Below are 17,489 nucleotides of genomic sequence, written 5' to 3' on the forward strand. Positions count from 1 at the left end.
GGAAAGATAATACAGAGAATGCGTAATGCCAACGCCCGGACCAAACGGATGAATAATAGCTGATATTCGCTCGTGGCGCCTTGCATACATAGTATGATCGCGGAAGAAGGGAAAGACGCCACCAGAAAGCATGCTTCATTTGGGGTCGCTTAAATAAAAGAGACGTCGCTACCAGACATGGCAACAGTTGAGGAGAAACTGTAAAAATGTTAGCTTAAGAATGAAACGGCCTGTTTCTGCTATTTCTGAAAAATAAACACCCTTCAAGTTTGTTCATGATGACAACTGATGCAGGCGTGCAGACGCAAAGCTGCACTCAGTACCGCAGCGTCAAGACGACAACACGCAAGCGGCTGTCGAGCAAATAAACATTTCAGCCACGATGCCATGCGCCCGTCTGAAGAATGGCAGTGCTAAATTCCTTGCAGCATACGAACAATGGCGCACAACAATGCCTCGAGCAAACACGCCTCGCTGTTTGGTGTACTACGTAGGCAAACACGAGTGGTGCACGTAAGGTAACATTTAACATCGTATCACGACTGTCGTAGGCCATCAACGTCACCGCCAAATATTGCCACTGAACGCAAACAGCACAGAAAGCTTTGCTTACATCCATTCCCACAGTGCGTGGGATCTATATATATTATTTTTCTTTTTTTGCTTTAGAGAAGACTGTCCCAGTAGGTGCCTCCATAGAAAATGAATCGGCCTGCATGCCCTTGCAAGAATAACAGCCTGGCTGCTCTAAAGGTAAATGCATAGCGCATACAGGAAAGAATTGGTTTCATTGGGTGCTTTGTTATCACTTGTTTGTTTCAGACTCCGCACCGTGGCCCCATGTCGAAGAGCCCCCACTTGACAGCCCAGTGGTTGCCATGGAGAAAGAGATCCGCGATACTGAATGCGGCCAAGGTATGTGATGTGAAAGATAATTTACTAGTTCATAAGGAAAACATCTCAAATGTAACGATGCTAAATATTACGTTCACTTGTAAACTTTTCACATATCGTGCAGAAAGCTCTCTGCATTCACCTTGTGATTACTTGTACTCACATCTGTGTTCCTGTTCAGTACTTATATTGTAGCATTATCATTTGTATTGGTCAGTGGTGCGAGTCGAGCGGAGCATCACTACACGATTTAATGTTTAATAATTGTTTAATAATTTAATAAAATAAATGTTTAATAATTTAATAATTTAATATTGTCTAAATGCCTTCGTTCCGAATAAACGCAAAAAAGTTCACAAACGCACACCTTGGATGACGCGGAAGATTATTCAACTGAAGCGAAAACTTAAAAGATCTAAGAAAAAAAAACCACCAGTTAAGTCAGATTGAAACGCTTAAAAATAATCTTGAACGTGCGGTTCGTGAGTCAAAAGACTTCTACTTTAACACAACATTACCCAGTTTTGTTAAAAATGACCCAAGTAAATTTTGGAACTTCCTGAGTGACAGCAAGAAACATATCTCAAAAATAACAGCGGAGGGAGATACTTTGACTGATCCGATTGACATTGCACGCCATTTTAATTATTTTTTTCACAGCGTATTCTCTGAAGCAGGTGTACAAACTGTACAAAGCGCATCAAATTTTCCTGTATCGGAGGTTGACTTTGTTAGCCTCCCTGGTGTATTTGCTTTGCTTTTAGAACTGAAACCTAAAACTTCTTCTGGTCCTGATAATTTACCCAATGTATTTTTGCGACGCTATGCCGAAATAATTGCGAAGTTTCTTTTTGTGTTGTTCAAAAAATCTCTGCTGTCATCAAAACTTCCGGTTGAATGGAAGACTGCTCGAGTTGTTCCCATCTTTAAAAAAGGTGACTGCACATTACTACAAAATTACCGTCCTATTTCTTTAACTTCCGCATGCTGTAAAATGCTCGAACATATTATTGCTAAACATATTAACAAATTTCTTGAAGAACACTCCATATTAAGCGACTTTCAGCATGGGTTTAGAAAGGGCTATTCTACAATAACACAATTAGTTACAATAGTACACACCTTTGCTAAAACACTGGATATGAATGGTCAAATAGACACCATATTTATGGATTTCAGCAAAGCATTTGATAAAGTTCACCACGAAAAACTGATTCAAAAACTAAAAAACATTAATCTTCCAGACATTTTAATATCGTGGATTCAAGATTACCTCACGAATAGAGTGCAATTTGTTTCAGTCGATGGGTGCAGCTCCAGTTGTCTCCCAGTCACCTCTGGGGTGCCCCAAGGAAGCGTCTTGGGGCCTTTGCTTTTTCAGATTTACATAAATGATATTGTTAATGTGGTTACTCCAGGAACTCATATTCGCTTGTTTGCTGATGATTGTGTCATTTTCCGGCAAATTACGTGTACTAACGATCAAAACGAACTTGACCAGTGTCTTCGAAATGTTCTTGATTGGTGCAGCGAGTTTTCTATGGTTCTTAACACTGAAAAAACAGTTTCGATGCAAATAACACATAAAAAGAACCCAATTAACCACGTGTATACACTCGGATCATCAACACTAAAGCAGGTTAATAGCTACAAATATCTAGGTGTAACAATCACAAGCCGTCTTTCCTGGAACTCACATATAGATAACATATGCTCCTCTGCATTTAAAAAGCTGTGTTTTCTGAGGCATAAACTAAGAAATTCACCTTCTCACGTAAAACTTCTAACGTATAACACTTACATCAGGCCAAAGCTCGAGTATGCTTCGGTTGTTTGGGACCCATTCACTAAACTTAACATAGATAAATTAGAAAGGGTTCAAAGAAAAGCTGTTAGGTTTATCTATTCCAAATTTAAAATCACCGACTCCCCCACTGACCTCATGGCGGCTAACAATATTGAAACACTTGAAACGCGAAGAGGAAAGTATCGCCTTGAGTTTCTTCATTCTTTACTTAACCATAAGTTTGCTTTGGATCCTTCACAGTACATATCCCCTCTAACCACACGTCATACCCGACATCATCACATTCACTCATTGACACCGTATTTTGCGAAAACTGACTGTTTCAAATATTCCTTTTTTCCGCGGACAATATCCGATTGGAACCATGTTATGACATCTTAATAGTTGCAATATTTGTCTCCTCATTTTTATGTGTATTTCTTTTCATTGTGTTCTGTATCTTTAGAGTTTTAAGAGCATATGCCTGTCCTGCTTGGACCCTGAAAAGGGTCTGCAGTATGTACTAAATAAAAAAAATAAATAAAATGTTGTCGGCTTAGATTTTCTTCCCCTGAAATAATACTAAGGATGGAGGCATTGCTCATACTTTATATGCGCTTAAATTGAGGAATGGTAGTATATTGGTGCTATTTTTTATTCACTCCTTCCGTTTAACTAGACTGCACGATAATTAACACATGAAGGCACAGAATGTAGAGAAGGAACAAATTAATGAAATTAGATGAAATTGTCAAAATTACATTTCACAATTTAATTTAAATGTGATCTACTGCATTTGAAAGATAATAAAGGTGAGGTAAGCAAAAACCGTAAGAGACATTCTGCCGGACAGAACGTGCACACAGCCAGCTCATGAAGTGTGCGATGCTGCACCAATTTACATGGTGAAATCTCGTTAATGCGTATCTTGTGGGAACAGGGCATAATTACGCGCTAAACGGTAGTATCCTTTAGTGAGATTTCAGTTGTATATAGTTCAGCAAACAAACGAAAATTAGTATTATACTGATTACTTTCAGTAAAATAACATTTCATTGCTTTTTCCTGCATGCTTACTATAATGAGAGCTAAAGGTGAGCCAGTTCTAATTTTGCTTGATGTAGAATGGTTGGGCTCTTTGGGGTTGTGTTGTGCTCTGCAGTACTGCACGTTATTGGTAAATTTTACTTCATCAGTTCACATTATACTGTGCATATTTAATGTTTGATAGGCGAATGTTTATAGGCTCTAACTGTCTTTGTAGGCTCCACTGCCCAGTGGGGATATCCAGATTGCAGCTCCCCACGTCTACACATGCAGCGAGCACACGTGTGTTTATGCTGGCAGCAGGCAAGAAATAATTTGGGTCTCGACCGGCAGCCTGGCGCTAGCTGTAATTTATTGTATATTAACCTACTACATCAAGAACCTCGATTATCCATATGCATTTGCACCATTCCTGGCGCTGATGCAGAAACTTGTGCTTCCCAGCAATGTTGTGCCTAGAGGGCTCATAAATGACAGATTGAAGTGTTTCTTTGCTCTTCTGAAGAAAAAGAATGTGATTTGACTCAAAGTCTAGTTAACAATTTTCACCTTGCATTAATGTTCACTTGTTGCCAGGAGGTGGTGAACAGATGCATCATTTTGTGCATTACATTTGCATGCCTTTTTATAACTGTTCAAAATTACTGAGGTAATACAACCATTCATGCAAGTGGCACTTAGTATTGTGCACAAGTATTTTATTTAGCTGCTCAAAATTCTTAAATTCGTGCAATGTGAATTATGGCGGCCTTACTTTGTCACTGAGTTATTCTAACTGCTAGCCTCTAGATGATAGAGTAATTGTGCAGTACTATGCATAGTAGTGTCCAAATGACCTTTTTCAATATTGATTTTAAATAGGTAGTGCATTCAAGAAGTTTGAATCCCATCCTTGACATTGTTAGCTAGACAGTAAAATGTGTCTTGTAGTAATTTTAATAAAAAAAATGTTCATGTTTGTATTGTCACAAGGATCTAAACTGAGAGTTCACTATGCTGTAAGCATCACCACTTCCAACCTTTTGTCATTTGGCCCTACAAGCCAGCACTTTGCACATCTCCTGGTTAAGCTTTGTCTGATGTTTGTAAGAGCAACAAGTGGTCTTTTGATGCCAGTGGTGGTCAATGCTAACACTAAGGAAACGTTGCTCAGGTATAGATGGGCTGCATGCATGCATGGCCTTGTGGTCTAGTCTTCTTATTAGGTTCACCTATAGCCAATACTTTGTATATTTTTTGCATTGGCTACATTGCATTGGCAACGTCTCTATTGACCTGCTCTAATGCTGCACAGGATGTGTAAAGCTTTTTTTATGTAGTGTCCAATGTGAATCTGAACACCAGTGTCCAGTTTTTGTTCCTGCAGTCCCATATACTAATCTTTGCCCTGTTTTCTTGCTTTCTGACAGCAGTACAAGTTTTTACATGGACAGTTAACACGAATTTATTGACGACATGCATGGCTGAAACACGGTGATATGCTTTTAAAAATTCCTGTGATATGATGCAAGTGATAGTATTCTCTTGAATTTTCAGATCTAGTCGTGTGCCAACAAGGCCTGCTGTACTTGTGGTGTATTCTATGTTGTATTTTCAAATAAAGATGTTGCATTCTGAAGTTAACCTTATACTGCCTGTGGAACTGTCAATTTATACTCAAATTATTTATACAAGCTAACGGTGCCTCCTCCTCAGGCGTTCAAATTGTGTTTTGATCTGCATTTTTGGGAACATTACCGTTACATATTTGCTCAAAGGTGCCGCACGGGGAGTTTCATTTCGTCAGAAATCCCAAGGGATACTAGTATACTAGTATCATAGTAGCCCTTTGTTGGCTGAAATACAACGATTTAAGTGATTTAAATGAAAGTAAACTTTTGATACCACATTCAGTTGAGCGTTCCTTTTTTTTTTTTCAGAGAATTTCATGTGGGCCCCATTCTTTACATCATCCGACAAACCCGGTGCGGCCTAGCAACGGGGAGGCGCCACCTTAGGGTTTTGTTCCAGAAAGGCCAAATCTCCGCATGGTACACCGAGCCGGCTGCCGCCAAACAACAGAGGTGCGTCATTTCCTTCTTTTGCGGTTCTCTCTGCTTGCGCCTCTTCTTTTTGCGCGCTTCTTTTCGCGGTCGGATTAAGCAGCCGACAACCATGCCCGGAGAAACGTGAGCCCTCGCGGAGGACGCCACTCGGCCAGTCTTTTTTGGACACTGTCTTTACACGCGGTTGCGCTTCGAAATAGTTCACCTGTACACCTCGTGTGGTTTCCACAGGAAAGGGTGTCCCTGTGTATCTCTCAGCCTAAGCGAAAAAAAAAAGAAAAAACTGCGTTTTGCTGGCAATTTACGCAAGCCGTAACATCTCTTCGACTGCAATAATATCTAGTCAAAAAATTCTCTAGCTATCACAAAGCACAACAAGGAAGAGCGCGGGAGTACAGATCTCCACTTACGAATGGCATAGCAAGTGACAGACGCATACTGTTTTTGGGTACAATTGTGTAGCTGTTTAGCAATAAATGAAGCAAATTTTTGCTTTGCTTATGAACAACGGCAAGTGTTCAGGCCCTTTACCCGTGCTGTTGCTGTTTTTCTCCTGCGCATGCATTTACGTTTACTGTGTGGATTGTACCAAGGGTATCATTCAGCATGCAGAAATTAAAAAGGAACATCAGTCAGCTGAAATTCATTTTTTTTTTTCATTTTCGCATGCTAAATGATACCTTAGGAACAATCCACCGAGTAAACACAAACGTATGTGCAGGAGGATAAAAACCGCAACAGCGCGAGCCAAAGGTCTAAACGCTTGTTGTTGGCAAAGCGAAAATTTGCCTCATTTATTGATTAGCAGCTACAGAACTGTAGCCCAAAAGAATATGAGTCTGTCACTTACAATATACTATTCGAAAGTAAAGAAATTTCTCTGGCTCCCGCGCTCACCTTTGATGTACTTTTTGGGGTAGTAGGCTGCATTTTGTCTTCGTATTGTTTAGGTCAAACAAGAGATGTTGCGGTATGCGTAAGGTCTAGGTTGCCTGCAAAACGCAATGTTTCTTTTTTTTTTTACTTAGGTTGACAGAGTCACAGGGACACACTTTGTCCCGAAAACCGCACGAGGTGGACACGTGAACTATTTCGAAGCGCAAGCGCATGTAAAGGCAGCGTCCGGAAAGGACTGGCCGAGGGGCTTCCTCCGCGAAGGCTCACATTTCTCCGCGCACAGTTGTAGTCTGCTTAATCCGGCCGCGGAAAGAAGCGCGCAAGAAAGAAGAGGCGCAAGCAGAAAGAAGCGCGAAAGAAGGAAGAGACGCACCTTTGTTGCTAGGCGACAACTGCCTGGGCGGAGCATGCGCAGAGCAACGGGCTTTTATGAAACATACCGCAGAAAGAAGCCCGAAAGAAGGAAGAGCCGCGTCCCCGTTGCTAGGCGACACCGACTCTATATACGGAGCATGCGCAGCGCGGTGTCCATCTGGGACCTCCTGCAAGCCGCATTGTGTGAACATTTTAATCGTTCAACCGGTATATTGTAAAAGTAACCTTTATATTTAGGCAAAGGGACTCAATATTGTATGCCTATACTAGAGGTTAAAGTGTTGTAACCTCTAGTTGAGGTGCACGCTTTCTTACCTTTAATAGAAGTTAAACTTGTAAAGGTCGCTGTGTAACTTATAAGCTAAAGGTGCACAAATCTGTGAGAATATACCCCTTTAATAAACGTTACCGTGCTAAGAGTGTAGGGGTGTAATTTAAGGCCGCGTCTCCTTTCAGTTTGTTTCCATCTTCGTCTAGGATATGCTGTTGTATTATTCCATACATTTGAACTATATTTCAACTATAGATTTCAACTATAGGAAGTTTCTGGAATGTTATCGATGGTTCCATCCGCTGTCTATCACCGAACCTTGTGTAATCTGATTGCATGTATGCGCGACGTGAACAGTGTAGAACTTTATGGAAGACACGCGGGTCCCAGCGATTAGTCTGGAAATTCGACGGTTGATGTATAAAAGCCGACGCGCTTGACCCGTTGATTAGATTTTCGACAATCGCCGAGTGTATTCGCCGCTATCGTTTTTTGAGTGTAGCCTGCTTTTGAGGGCACAAGTTCGCCCAATAAAATGCTAGTCTCGTTAATCAAAGTTTTGCTGCCTTCTTCACCGTTACTACCACGCGACAATATTTGTTATTTGTTCAGCGTTTGCATTTTGACTGGCCATATTGCGCTGCTTGCTCTCTTTCCCAACTACATATACCATTTTCAACATGATGCGTTTATGGTCACTCCCTGTGGTACTATACCCTTCCTTGACTATGGCCATTTCTCTCTGCTTCTCATGCATTCCTTCTGCGATTAGACCGTAATCAATGGTCGATTGCCGGTTTACCACTTCCCACGTGGTCTGCCCGTCACACTTAGGCCCTGTATTCACCATAACGAAGTTATTTTCCTCACAAAGATCAAGCATTGACTTCCCGTTGTTGTCAGTATAGCCATCTAGAGCCTGTATGCTGGCATTCATGTCAGCTAATAGGATAAATGGCCATTTCATTCCCGAAACCCTTATTACCAGCACTTAGGCATTCCACTAACTTTTGACTCTGCTCTGTGAAATTATTTCCGGTCAACAAATACGTTACGCCTAGCCAAGTTTTCTTTCCACTTATTGTACAGGATAACCAAATATGTTCTTGACATTTTTAATTTGCTCTTTTCCATTTGGCTCCCTGATGGATGGGCATTTCGACTTCCCCACCCTTTATTTATCATTTAGTTCTAGTGCACCCTTCCCAAACATATTTATGAATCACTGGCGGCTATTTCGAGTATCTAAGGTGGGATTCCGTAACCGCATATACTCATATTTCTTCTCAAAAACTGCTCCACAATCTCTACTAACTTTCCCTTTCTTCTGCTGCCCTGCATGTTTATTTAGCCCATTGCATGGTGACGTCCGTTTCTTGTTTCCCTAGTTTTTTTATTATTGACGGTGATGCTATTCTAAGGTTCCCCTTGGGGACGTTCCAAAGGGAACGCTCATAGCGTCCATCCATTCATCCACACATCCAACAGACTCTCTATGCGGAGTTAGTGACAGCAGATAAAAGAAATAAAGAATTCATTGAACTAGAAGTGATATTATTGACTCCGTAAATCGTTACAGGGGGTATTAGTACGAGGTATGAATTAGCATAAGAAAGATTTAGACGGATGTACTTATTACAATGGTTCTCAAGCGCTGGATCTATGTGATAACAGAACATTATAGTAGACAACAGGGAGAAAAAGTGTCATGGACAGGTAACGTGGTGATGCGGAAACACAGTCACGTATCGACTACGCCTTAGTCTCAGAAATGGTCTACGAACAGCTAAACAAAATGAAAATAAGCGAACCTGGAAAAAATAGCCTGGGCTGCGTAGATGAACGTTTAACCTTAAAATTTTGGGAGATACGCAAAACATGAATGATTAACATCACAATTTCTAATATAAATGAAAAGCAGATAACAAATATCGCAAAATACATAGAGAATAAAACCGAGTTGTTTCCTACAACAGTCTGGGACTATAAGGAACTGGTAGACGTTATGCAGACGGAGATAAGACAGAAACAATAAAAGATGTTGGATTGGAAAGAGGAAACCACGTAAGTGGTAGAGTGTATTGAAGAGTGTAAGCAGCCTTCTAGTCATCATCGAGAAGCCACAAAATCGGGACTACACGAATTAATTTAATTGTGGGGTTTAACGTGCCAAAACCACTTTCTGATTATGAGGCACGCCGTAGTGGAGGACTCCAGAAATTTCTACCACCTGGGGTTCTTTAACGTGGACCTAAATCTAAGTACACGGGTGTTTTCGCATTTCGCCCCCATCGAAATGCGGCCGCCGTGGCCGGGATTCGATCCCGCGATCTCGTGCTCAGCAGCCCAACACCATAGCCACTGGGCAACCACGGCGGGTAATACAGGAAGAGGGGGTGTTCTTTGCATGGAACAAATACCAAGAAAACAAAGCAGTAGCAAGTGTACTCTTCCAAGAGAAAATCGAATGCGCAAGTGAACGTTGGGTGCATAACATTCGCAAAAAACACAGAGGCGCACGAAAAAGATTTTCGAACAACATGAGAGCACTCGGAGCTCCAGCTAAAGATTGGTAAACGGTTGTCAAAAGATGAAGACGGTAAGATCTACTGTGGAGACGATGCGCTGCGGTACATCATAGACGAGAATAGGGGTAACATGGCACGAAAGAACGCGTAGTTGAAACTCAAGCAGTTTCACCAGCAACAGAGTGAGAAATCAAAACACAGCATATAAAGTTTTAAGTGGAAAAAGTCAGAACATGTCTGGAGCAGTACTGTAGCAGGACCCGATGAAACCCAAATACAGCTAATCAAAAACGTCGGCTCTAATGGAGGGAGACTGCTGACCAATGACATGGAGCCAGCGGATAGATGGAAGAAAATTCTATTTGGATGGTGGGAAAGGAAGATGAATTTCATCTGCAAAGACACAGGTGATAAGGATAAGGCGAGCTCGTAGAGGCCAGTTACTGTAACGTCGGTGGTATATAGAACGGTAATGCAAGCCATCAAATTAGAGCTGTCGAAGGCGCTACAGAAAAAAATGATGCACTGTGGTGCAAACAGAATGGGTTCATACAAGGCAGATGCCTGCTTGTACTAACTTTTCACTTAGTACCAACAGTAGCTAGAATAGATATTTATCGATAGTATTCCTAGATATTACATGAGACTACGACAACGTTAACAGGACATCTGAAGCACAAAGGCACGGATGATGATTTTGTGGAGCTTCTGAGATACATAGACAACCCAGTAGGCCAAAAATGTAATAAAGCTGTGGAAATTCTCCAAGGACTGAAGCAAACATGTCCTTTGTCTTCATTGCTATTCATGCTTTACGTTCAGGGCATAGAAAGTAAACTGGAAAACAGAGAGTTAGGGTTTGATTGATCCAGCATGCGTAATGGACAAATGGTGCATCATAAGGTGCCCGGATTGATGAACGCGGACGATGTAGTGGTGCTAGGCTACAACGCAAGAGTTAAGAATATTGTCACGTGATAGTGACGGTTAAGAAGGCGGCAAAACTGATTAACGAAACGAGCGTTTTATTGGGCGAGCTTGTGCGCTCAAAAACAGGCTACACTCAAAGAACAATGGTAGCAGCGAACACACTCGGCGATCGTCGAAAATCTGATCAGCGGTTCAAGCGCGTCGGCTTTTATAGATCAGTCGGCGAATATTCCAGAGTAATCGCTGGGACACACATGTCTTCCACAAAGTTCTACGCCATTCGCGTCAGGCGATGAAATCAAACAACACAAGGTTCGGCGACAACAGACAGCGGATAGAAGCATCGGTAACTTTCCAGAAACTTCGGATACATGCAGGCGCGTCCCGCGATGCGCGATATAACATTTGTTAGGCGGCGAAATGTAGTCGCCCGATAGAGATAAGTACACGTGTCAATACCCCCCTCCTCAAAAGCATCAACCCAATGCTGCAAACAAACGAAAGTAATAAAGAAAATCACTCGTAGCAAAGAAAACAACAAAATAAGGAAGTTCCTCAGCGTCCGTAAAAGGGTTTAAGGCGCACCAAGTGGGCCACTTATTATCGTGCGCGGCGCCGCTGTGAATGCGAAATGCCGTCAGACAAGACCTCATAGTCCAGTGCGCCAATACGACGGATGACCTTGTAGGGTCCGAAACAGCGTCGCAATAGTTTCTCACTGAGTACTCGTGGGCGTATCGAGGTCCGAACCCAAACATGGTCACCGGGCTGGTACTCGACGTAGCGTCGTCGGAGGTTGTAGTGTCGGCTGTCGGTACGCTGCTGGTTCTTGACCCGTAGGCTGGCGAGCTGTCGGGCTTCTTCGGCGTGCTGGAGATAGGTAGCGACGTCAAGATTCTCCTCATCCGTGACGTGCGGCAGCATGGCGTCGAGCGTCGTCGTCGGGTTCCTGCAGTAAACCAGCTTAAACGGCGTGATCTGTGTTGTTTGTTGCACCGCCGTGTTGTAAGCGAATGTTACGTACGGCAGGACAGCATCCCAGGTCTTGTGTTTGACGTCGACGTACACTGCTAGCATGTCGGCGAGGGTCTCATTCAGGCGCTCCGTAAGGCCATTGTCCTCCTGTGCCTTGTTTGACTGTATTGCAGAATGGCTTGGGTGAGCTCCGCTGTAAAAGCCGTTCATCTGTCGGTAATGAGGACTTCTGGGGCGCCATGTCGCAGCAGGATGTTTTCGACAAAGAATTTCGCCACTTCGGCTGCGCTTCCTATCGGCAGTGCTTTAGTTTCAGCAAGCGGGTAAGGTAGTCTGTTTTTCATCGTCGTATTCTCTGCTTCCCCAGTTCGTCGGGACGGCGGCGTGTCGTTATGTCGTCGAGGTAGTTTCTTCGGCGTCTTCGTCGGCGGTGGAGGATCTTCTTCAGTTCGACGAACAGCAACCGCACCTCCATCGGTTGCTGCTTTTAGTTTTCCGGATACGGGCTCGCTGACCGGCCCCGGGCTGCGCCAGTGTATGGTCGGCGCTGCGGCGACAGGTAGCGGCCTGCTGACGGCGAACGGGACGGCCGTCGAGCGCTCCACTGAATGGCGGCGAGGTAGTCGGCGATATCGCGAGGTCGTTCGCCAAGCTGTGGTCGCGGCGCGTTAACGGCGAACCCTCGCAGTCCTATTACCCGGTATGGGCATCGGCGGTACACATGGCCGGCTTCTCCGCAGTGGTAGCAGAGCGGGTGGTGGTCAGGAGCGCGCCAAATGTCCGTCTTCCTCGTGTAGCGGTGCTGGGCGACGGGCGGTGGTGCTGACGGCGGCGGCGGTGGAGGACGTAATTGTGGCGTTAAAGGGCCCTGGCGCGGTCGCGCAGGGGGGCCTTGACAGCGGGCGACGGTGGCGTAAGTCATCGCTTCCGGCATGGGATGCGGCGATTCTGGTTGCACCTCAGGAATTCCAAGCGATCGGTGCACCTCTTCTTTCACGATGTCGGCGATCGAGGCCACTTTAGCCTGCGACAAAGGCAAGACCTTGCGCAGTTCTTCGCGCACAATGGCCCTGATGGTCTCGCGCAGATCGTCCGTGGCCAGTCATTGAATTCCTGCGTAGTGGGTAGACTTTGTACGGCGGTTGAATTGCCGGTTCCGCATTCCGAGTGTCTTCTCGATGCTGGAGGCCTCGCGAAGGAACTCTTCTACGGTCTTCGGTGGGCTTCGTATCATTGCGCCGAAAAGTTCTTCCTTAACACCACGCATGAGGAGGTGGACTTTCTTCTCCTCGGGCATATCTGGGTCGGATCGTGGCTTTGCGGGGGCGTTCGGTACATGAACGTACCCAGCACATCCACCAGATGTCACATGTAGTGACGGTTAAGAAGGCAGCAAAACTGTGATTTACGAAACGAGCGTTTTATTGGGCGAACTTGTGCCCTCAAAAATAGGCTACGCTCAAAGAACAACGGTAGCGGGGAACACACTCGGCGATCGTCGAAAATCTGATCAGCGGGTCAAGCGCGTCGTCTTTTATACAGCAGTCGTCGAACGTTCCAGACTATTCGTTGGGACCCGCGTGCCTTCCACAAAGTTCTACACCATTCGCGTCAGGCGATAAAATCAGATAACACAAGGTTCGGCGACAACAGACAGCGGATAGAAGCATCGATAACTTTCCAGAAACTTCGGATACATGCAGGCGCGTCCCGCGCTGTGCGATAGCATTTGTTAGGCGGCGAAACGTGGTCGCCCGATAGAGATAAGTACACGTGTCAACATCAAATACGAAGATGAATAAGAATACATATTTAAGAATATATGTGGCAATGCACAGACAAATCTTAGCCTTAAGTTTAGCACAGAGAAATAGGGAATTAGGATCTTTAATGAAGAGACCAGTATTAGATTGTATCACTTCAACAGCAAGTCATACCTATGGTCAAGCAATATATGTTCGTCGGCGTATGCTTAAAGGAATGAAAGACTGACTCAAGCACCCACCGAGATGCAGCAATAATGAAACGTAGAACACTCTGGGGCCACAGTTGGCATAAGTGGTGCGTGGAATCCAGAATGCAGTCATGGTGCCGGCGCCGACGTTTCACAAATGTCATTCTGCGCCTGAAATTGGATATATGGTAGGGGTTGGAAAGTAACGAACGATTGGCGTGCCGGTCGGCTTAGGAGCCCACGTTAATGAAGCAGTGCAAGGGGACACGGCATAAGCCTCGTTCGAAATCAGAGAGGTGCAGAGCAAAATTAATTTTGAAGAAAGACTCAAGAACATGGACCAAATAAAGAGGCGGCTAAAGTGCACAATTATTAGTGCCAGAAAAGCAAGGACACAGAAAGGAGAAAGGAGACAAGAAAGTGGGCAAGCATGCACAGGGTAATTCAGAGCGTAAATAGACAACCAGGAGTGATCAGAAAGAAAGTGAGAGAAACAGAGACAGCGACTTGGATGCGAGGAATGCAAACAAAAAAAGACCTTGGAGGATTACAAGAATGGGAAGACATTAAAAATTAAAAAGAAACTATATGATATACCAAAGGGCAGTCCTTTGCTATTTGAGGCTCGAGCTCGTTGCCTAAGGACAAAGACATGCAAGAGCGACTACTTGCGACAACAATAGGTACGTGTATGTTACATCAAAAATCTTTCTTTCCCTCTTCCCCTTCCCCCAACGCCGTGTAGATGGCTAGAATAATATACCTCAGGCCGACCTCTCTGCATTTCGTATCATTAAACTTCTCTCTCTCTCTCTCTCTCTATAGACCAATCAGCACATCTCAATGGAATGTGAAGGAGTTCACCCAATGAGACTTGAGGTAACGTACACCTTCCAGAAACGCAAACATTCTAAGTGCACCGCAGCTTAAACCTGGCACCAGTCGAGATAACCAAGAGATCTTTAAAGTAATTATGGAACAAAAAGCAGGGCAGTGATTTATATGACCGGATCTGCTAAAGGCATACGTAGCAGTACAACGTAAATAAGTTTTGAGCAAGAAAAATCCAAATTAAGGAGATGTATACAAAAACAGTAGAATGAAAAGCATGTATACTTCCGACGCCGGCAATACGTTGTGTCCTTACAATGTTTCAAGGCTAAACGCGTTACCTTTGAGGCTCATCGTGAGGTGGTTTCAGCCAGATTTTTTTAGAGCGCAGCTAACGGGCACCCGTTCCTTGGTTGAGTGTCGACGTACAGTCGAGCGCGATTTGAAGGTTATCGCGCGAGCGTCAACCAGCCCAGCACTCCAGGCACCTGGCGGCCGGTTTCGGGACAGGAAAAATCATGATTACGCACTCTTCTCTCCCTCGTTCGCTGTTACATACAACAACCGTCACCCCGCGACAAACTCACCACCCTTTCTCTCTATTCTAAGCTTTCCATTTGTTGCGATAAAGTGTGGACTTGGTTACCTCGTATCTTCGCGGGCTTAAGCTAATGTTCTTGGTCACCCATTCTTCCTGGCTCAGCAGCAATGACGTTAGATAGGCTAGATACAGCTTCGTAACGTCCAATTTCAGATAATACTGAAGAATACGTCGTGCGCACTACGATCACTGCCTGTTCGCAGAACCAAAAAAATAGAAAAAGAAAAAAACTGATAGCCCAGCAGGGAGTGACGGCTGCTGAAGGAACAGCAAAAAGAGTGAGGGAAGCAGGCCTGATACCTCCTTCGCCTCGGCAGAGAATTCTGGGCCATGGCGCTGTTCGCGTTCCCGGTCAACGCTCGCGCGATAACCTTCAAATCGCGCTCGACTGTACCTCGGCGTCACCGGCATTCCTCGCCGTAACCTAGCGAACGAGCACAGGGCAGGATAAAAGAGCGAACGTAGAGCGCAGCGGGGGATGAAAGACGGTGATAGCGAAGAGTACGAGACGAGGAATGCGGAGGAGGAGAGTATGGCGAAAACTTTACGCGCTCTGCGGCTCTACGGGTTCTGCGGCGACGACCGCTACGAAATGATGCCATAGCATTGCGCCCTCTAAAATCGCTGAAATTTTGCAAAAGTAGCGACGCCATCCTCCTCCGCCTTCGCTTCTCCTCGTTTCTCCTGCTTCGCGCTCCCTCTTTGACCGTGGCGCCGCCTACACCACTCCAGCGTAGCAGACGACCTTTCGCAGAGTTAATGCACGCACATCAAGGCGTGCGCTTTACTCATTCGCGTTGGCTTTCTAGCTCGGAGTAACTTCGCGTACAACATAGAATTTCTATGCGGACGGTTATACAAATTTATGACGGGAGCTTTTTTTTCTGTTCGGATAACAATTTTTGAAACAGAATCTGAACGAGCGTTAACGCTGCGCCAGGACGACTCCGGATGTATCCCGTCAGCTACAATTAGGTACGCAACATTTGTCAAGTGTGTGTCGTAAGAACTTGTTGCGAATTATAAATAACGCGTTTATGATTGAATGCCAACATCCTGGCCAACAGCAAGCTCTCAGTTAGCTAAATCTATCCCGCCGTCCTTACCATGCCTAGCAGAGGGCACGATCACTGCTGTGAAGGTTCGATAGAGTATTAGTGTCTACAGTGACGGCAAGGTCCGTGCTCGCCAGTCTTCTAAGCACGCGCGAGGGCGCAGATGTGGGCGCTGGTGCTATCATATTTCTCATACCTACATACCGACAGAAATACGCGCGGTCGGTCATCGAGTCTGAGTACATGGGAAAAGAAATCAATTTTTTGGCATTCGTTCGCGAAGGACCGGGGAACGCGGTAATAGCGCTTCATTCAGGTTCTAAAAAGAGCATAGTGAGCTTAGGTTGAGTGAGTTATTTTTTCAGATTAGCGGGTCATCACGAATAACGTTTTATCGTGCGTTAGCTCGCCGGTTCACGAAGAGACGTACTTGTCGCGAAACGAGTTGCACAAGGTGCGTGCGTTGCGGGCGGTTGCGCTCGCTCCGAAACAACATTCACGAGATATGACTTTAGTGAAGTGATCACCGCGCAAAAAAAAATCGCGCGCTATGATGCGGCCGAAATTGCGGTAAGGGAAACGATGCAGTCGTTGTTATTTAGGCACTATTTGTTGTCTCCTCACGTAATCAAACGCACCAGCCTAAGTGCCCTACAGCAAGTGCGTCTCAGACACACAGTGGTCGCACGCTCTAATAGTTGAACGAGCGAGCACGAACGACGACTAAACCATTCACTGAACGAGCGGGCGACCGCACGTTTTCTTTGCGAGTGCTACACCGCCGCATATTAACCTTGACACATTCTAAAGTTGGCGTCAATTCCCACGTACGACGCTGTCGTTCGGCGACGAATGCGTCCCGTAACGCGGTTTCGGGAGAGCATGCACGCTTTTCCTTCGTATCACAAATCCACCGGGCGACCCCCAACGACGAACACGAACAAGAGACGAAAACAAAGCTATTCGCTCTAAAGCAGGCTAGTAGGTAACCACAACAGGAAGATGGTGCTTTCCTAAGATGAGTTTTCGCGTTCGAGTCTAAATTTTGTCAAAAGAACCTGGGCTGAATTTTAAAAATTTCTAATCACGTTTGCGCACGCAGCCTCGCGTGCCCATCAATTCGAGCCCGTGGCGTACAAAACGATTAAGCGCACCAAATACGACCACGTACTGCTCATATAAACAAAGTACAAATGGCGTAAGAATCCCTCTAAAGCGTGCAGACAAATGGCAACATGTTCAGGGAACTGGGCAATAAGGTCTCCCTCCATATTTGATGAATCCATTGTTTTTTTAAACC

At 44.8% G+C, this 17,489-nt stretch overlaps 1 protein-coding gene across 1 annotated transcript in view; it reads right to left on the reverse strand.

Moving 5' to 3' along the window:
• Nucleotides 1-3,928: 3,928 nt before the first annotated feature.
• The window catches only part of LOC126531892 (uncharacterized), a 56,801-nt gene continuing 43,240 nt past the window's right edge, over nucleotides 3,929-17,489 (reverse strand). The window contains exon 6 of the mRNA XM_072287682.1: nucleotides 3,929-3,988. Within this exon, the coding sequence (XP_072143783.1) occupies nucleotides 3,929-3,988 (60 nt within the window). The remainder of the gene's footprint in view (nucleotides 3,989-17,489) is intronic.

The sequence above is a fragment of the Dermacentor andersoni genome, chromosome 4, assembly GCF_023375885.2.
Source record: "Dermacentor andersoni chromosome 4, qqDerAnde1_hic_scaffold, whole genome shotgun sequence".
Classification (NCBI taxonomy): Eukaryota; Metazoa; Arthropoda; class Arachnida; order Ixodida; family Ixodidae; genus Dermacentor; species Dermacentor andersoni.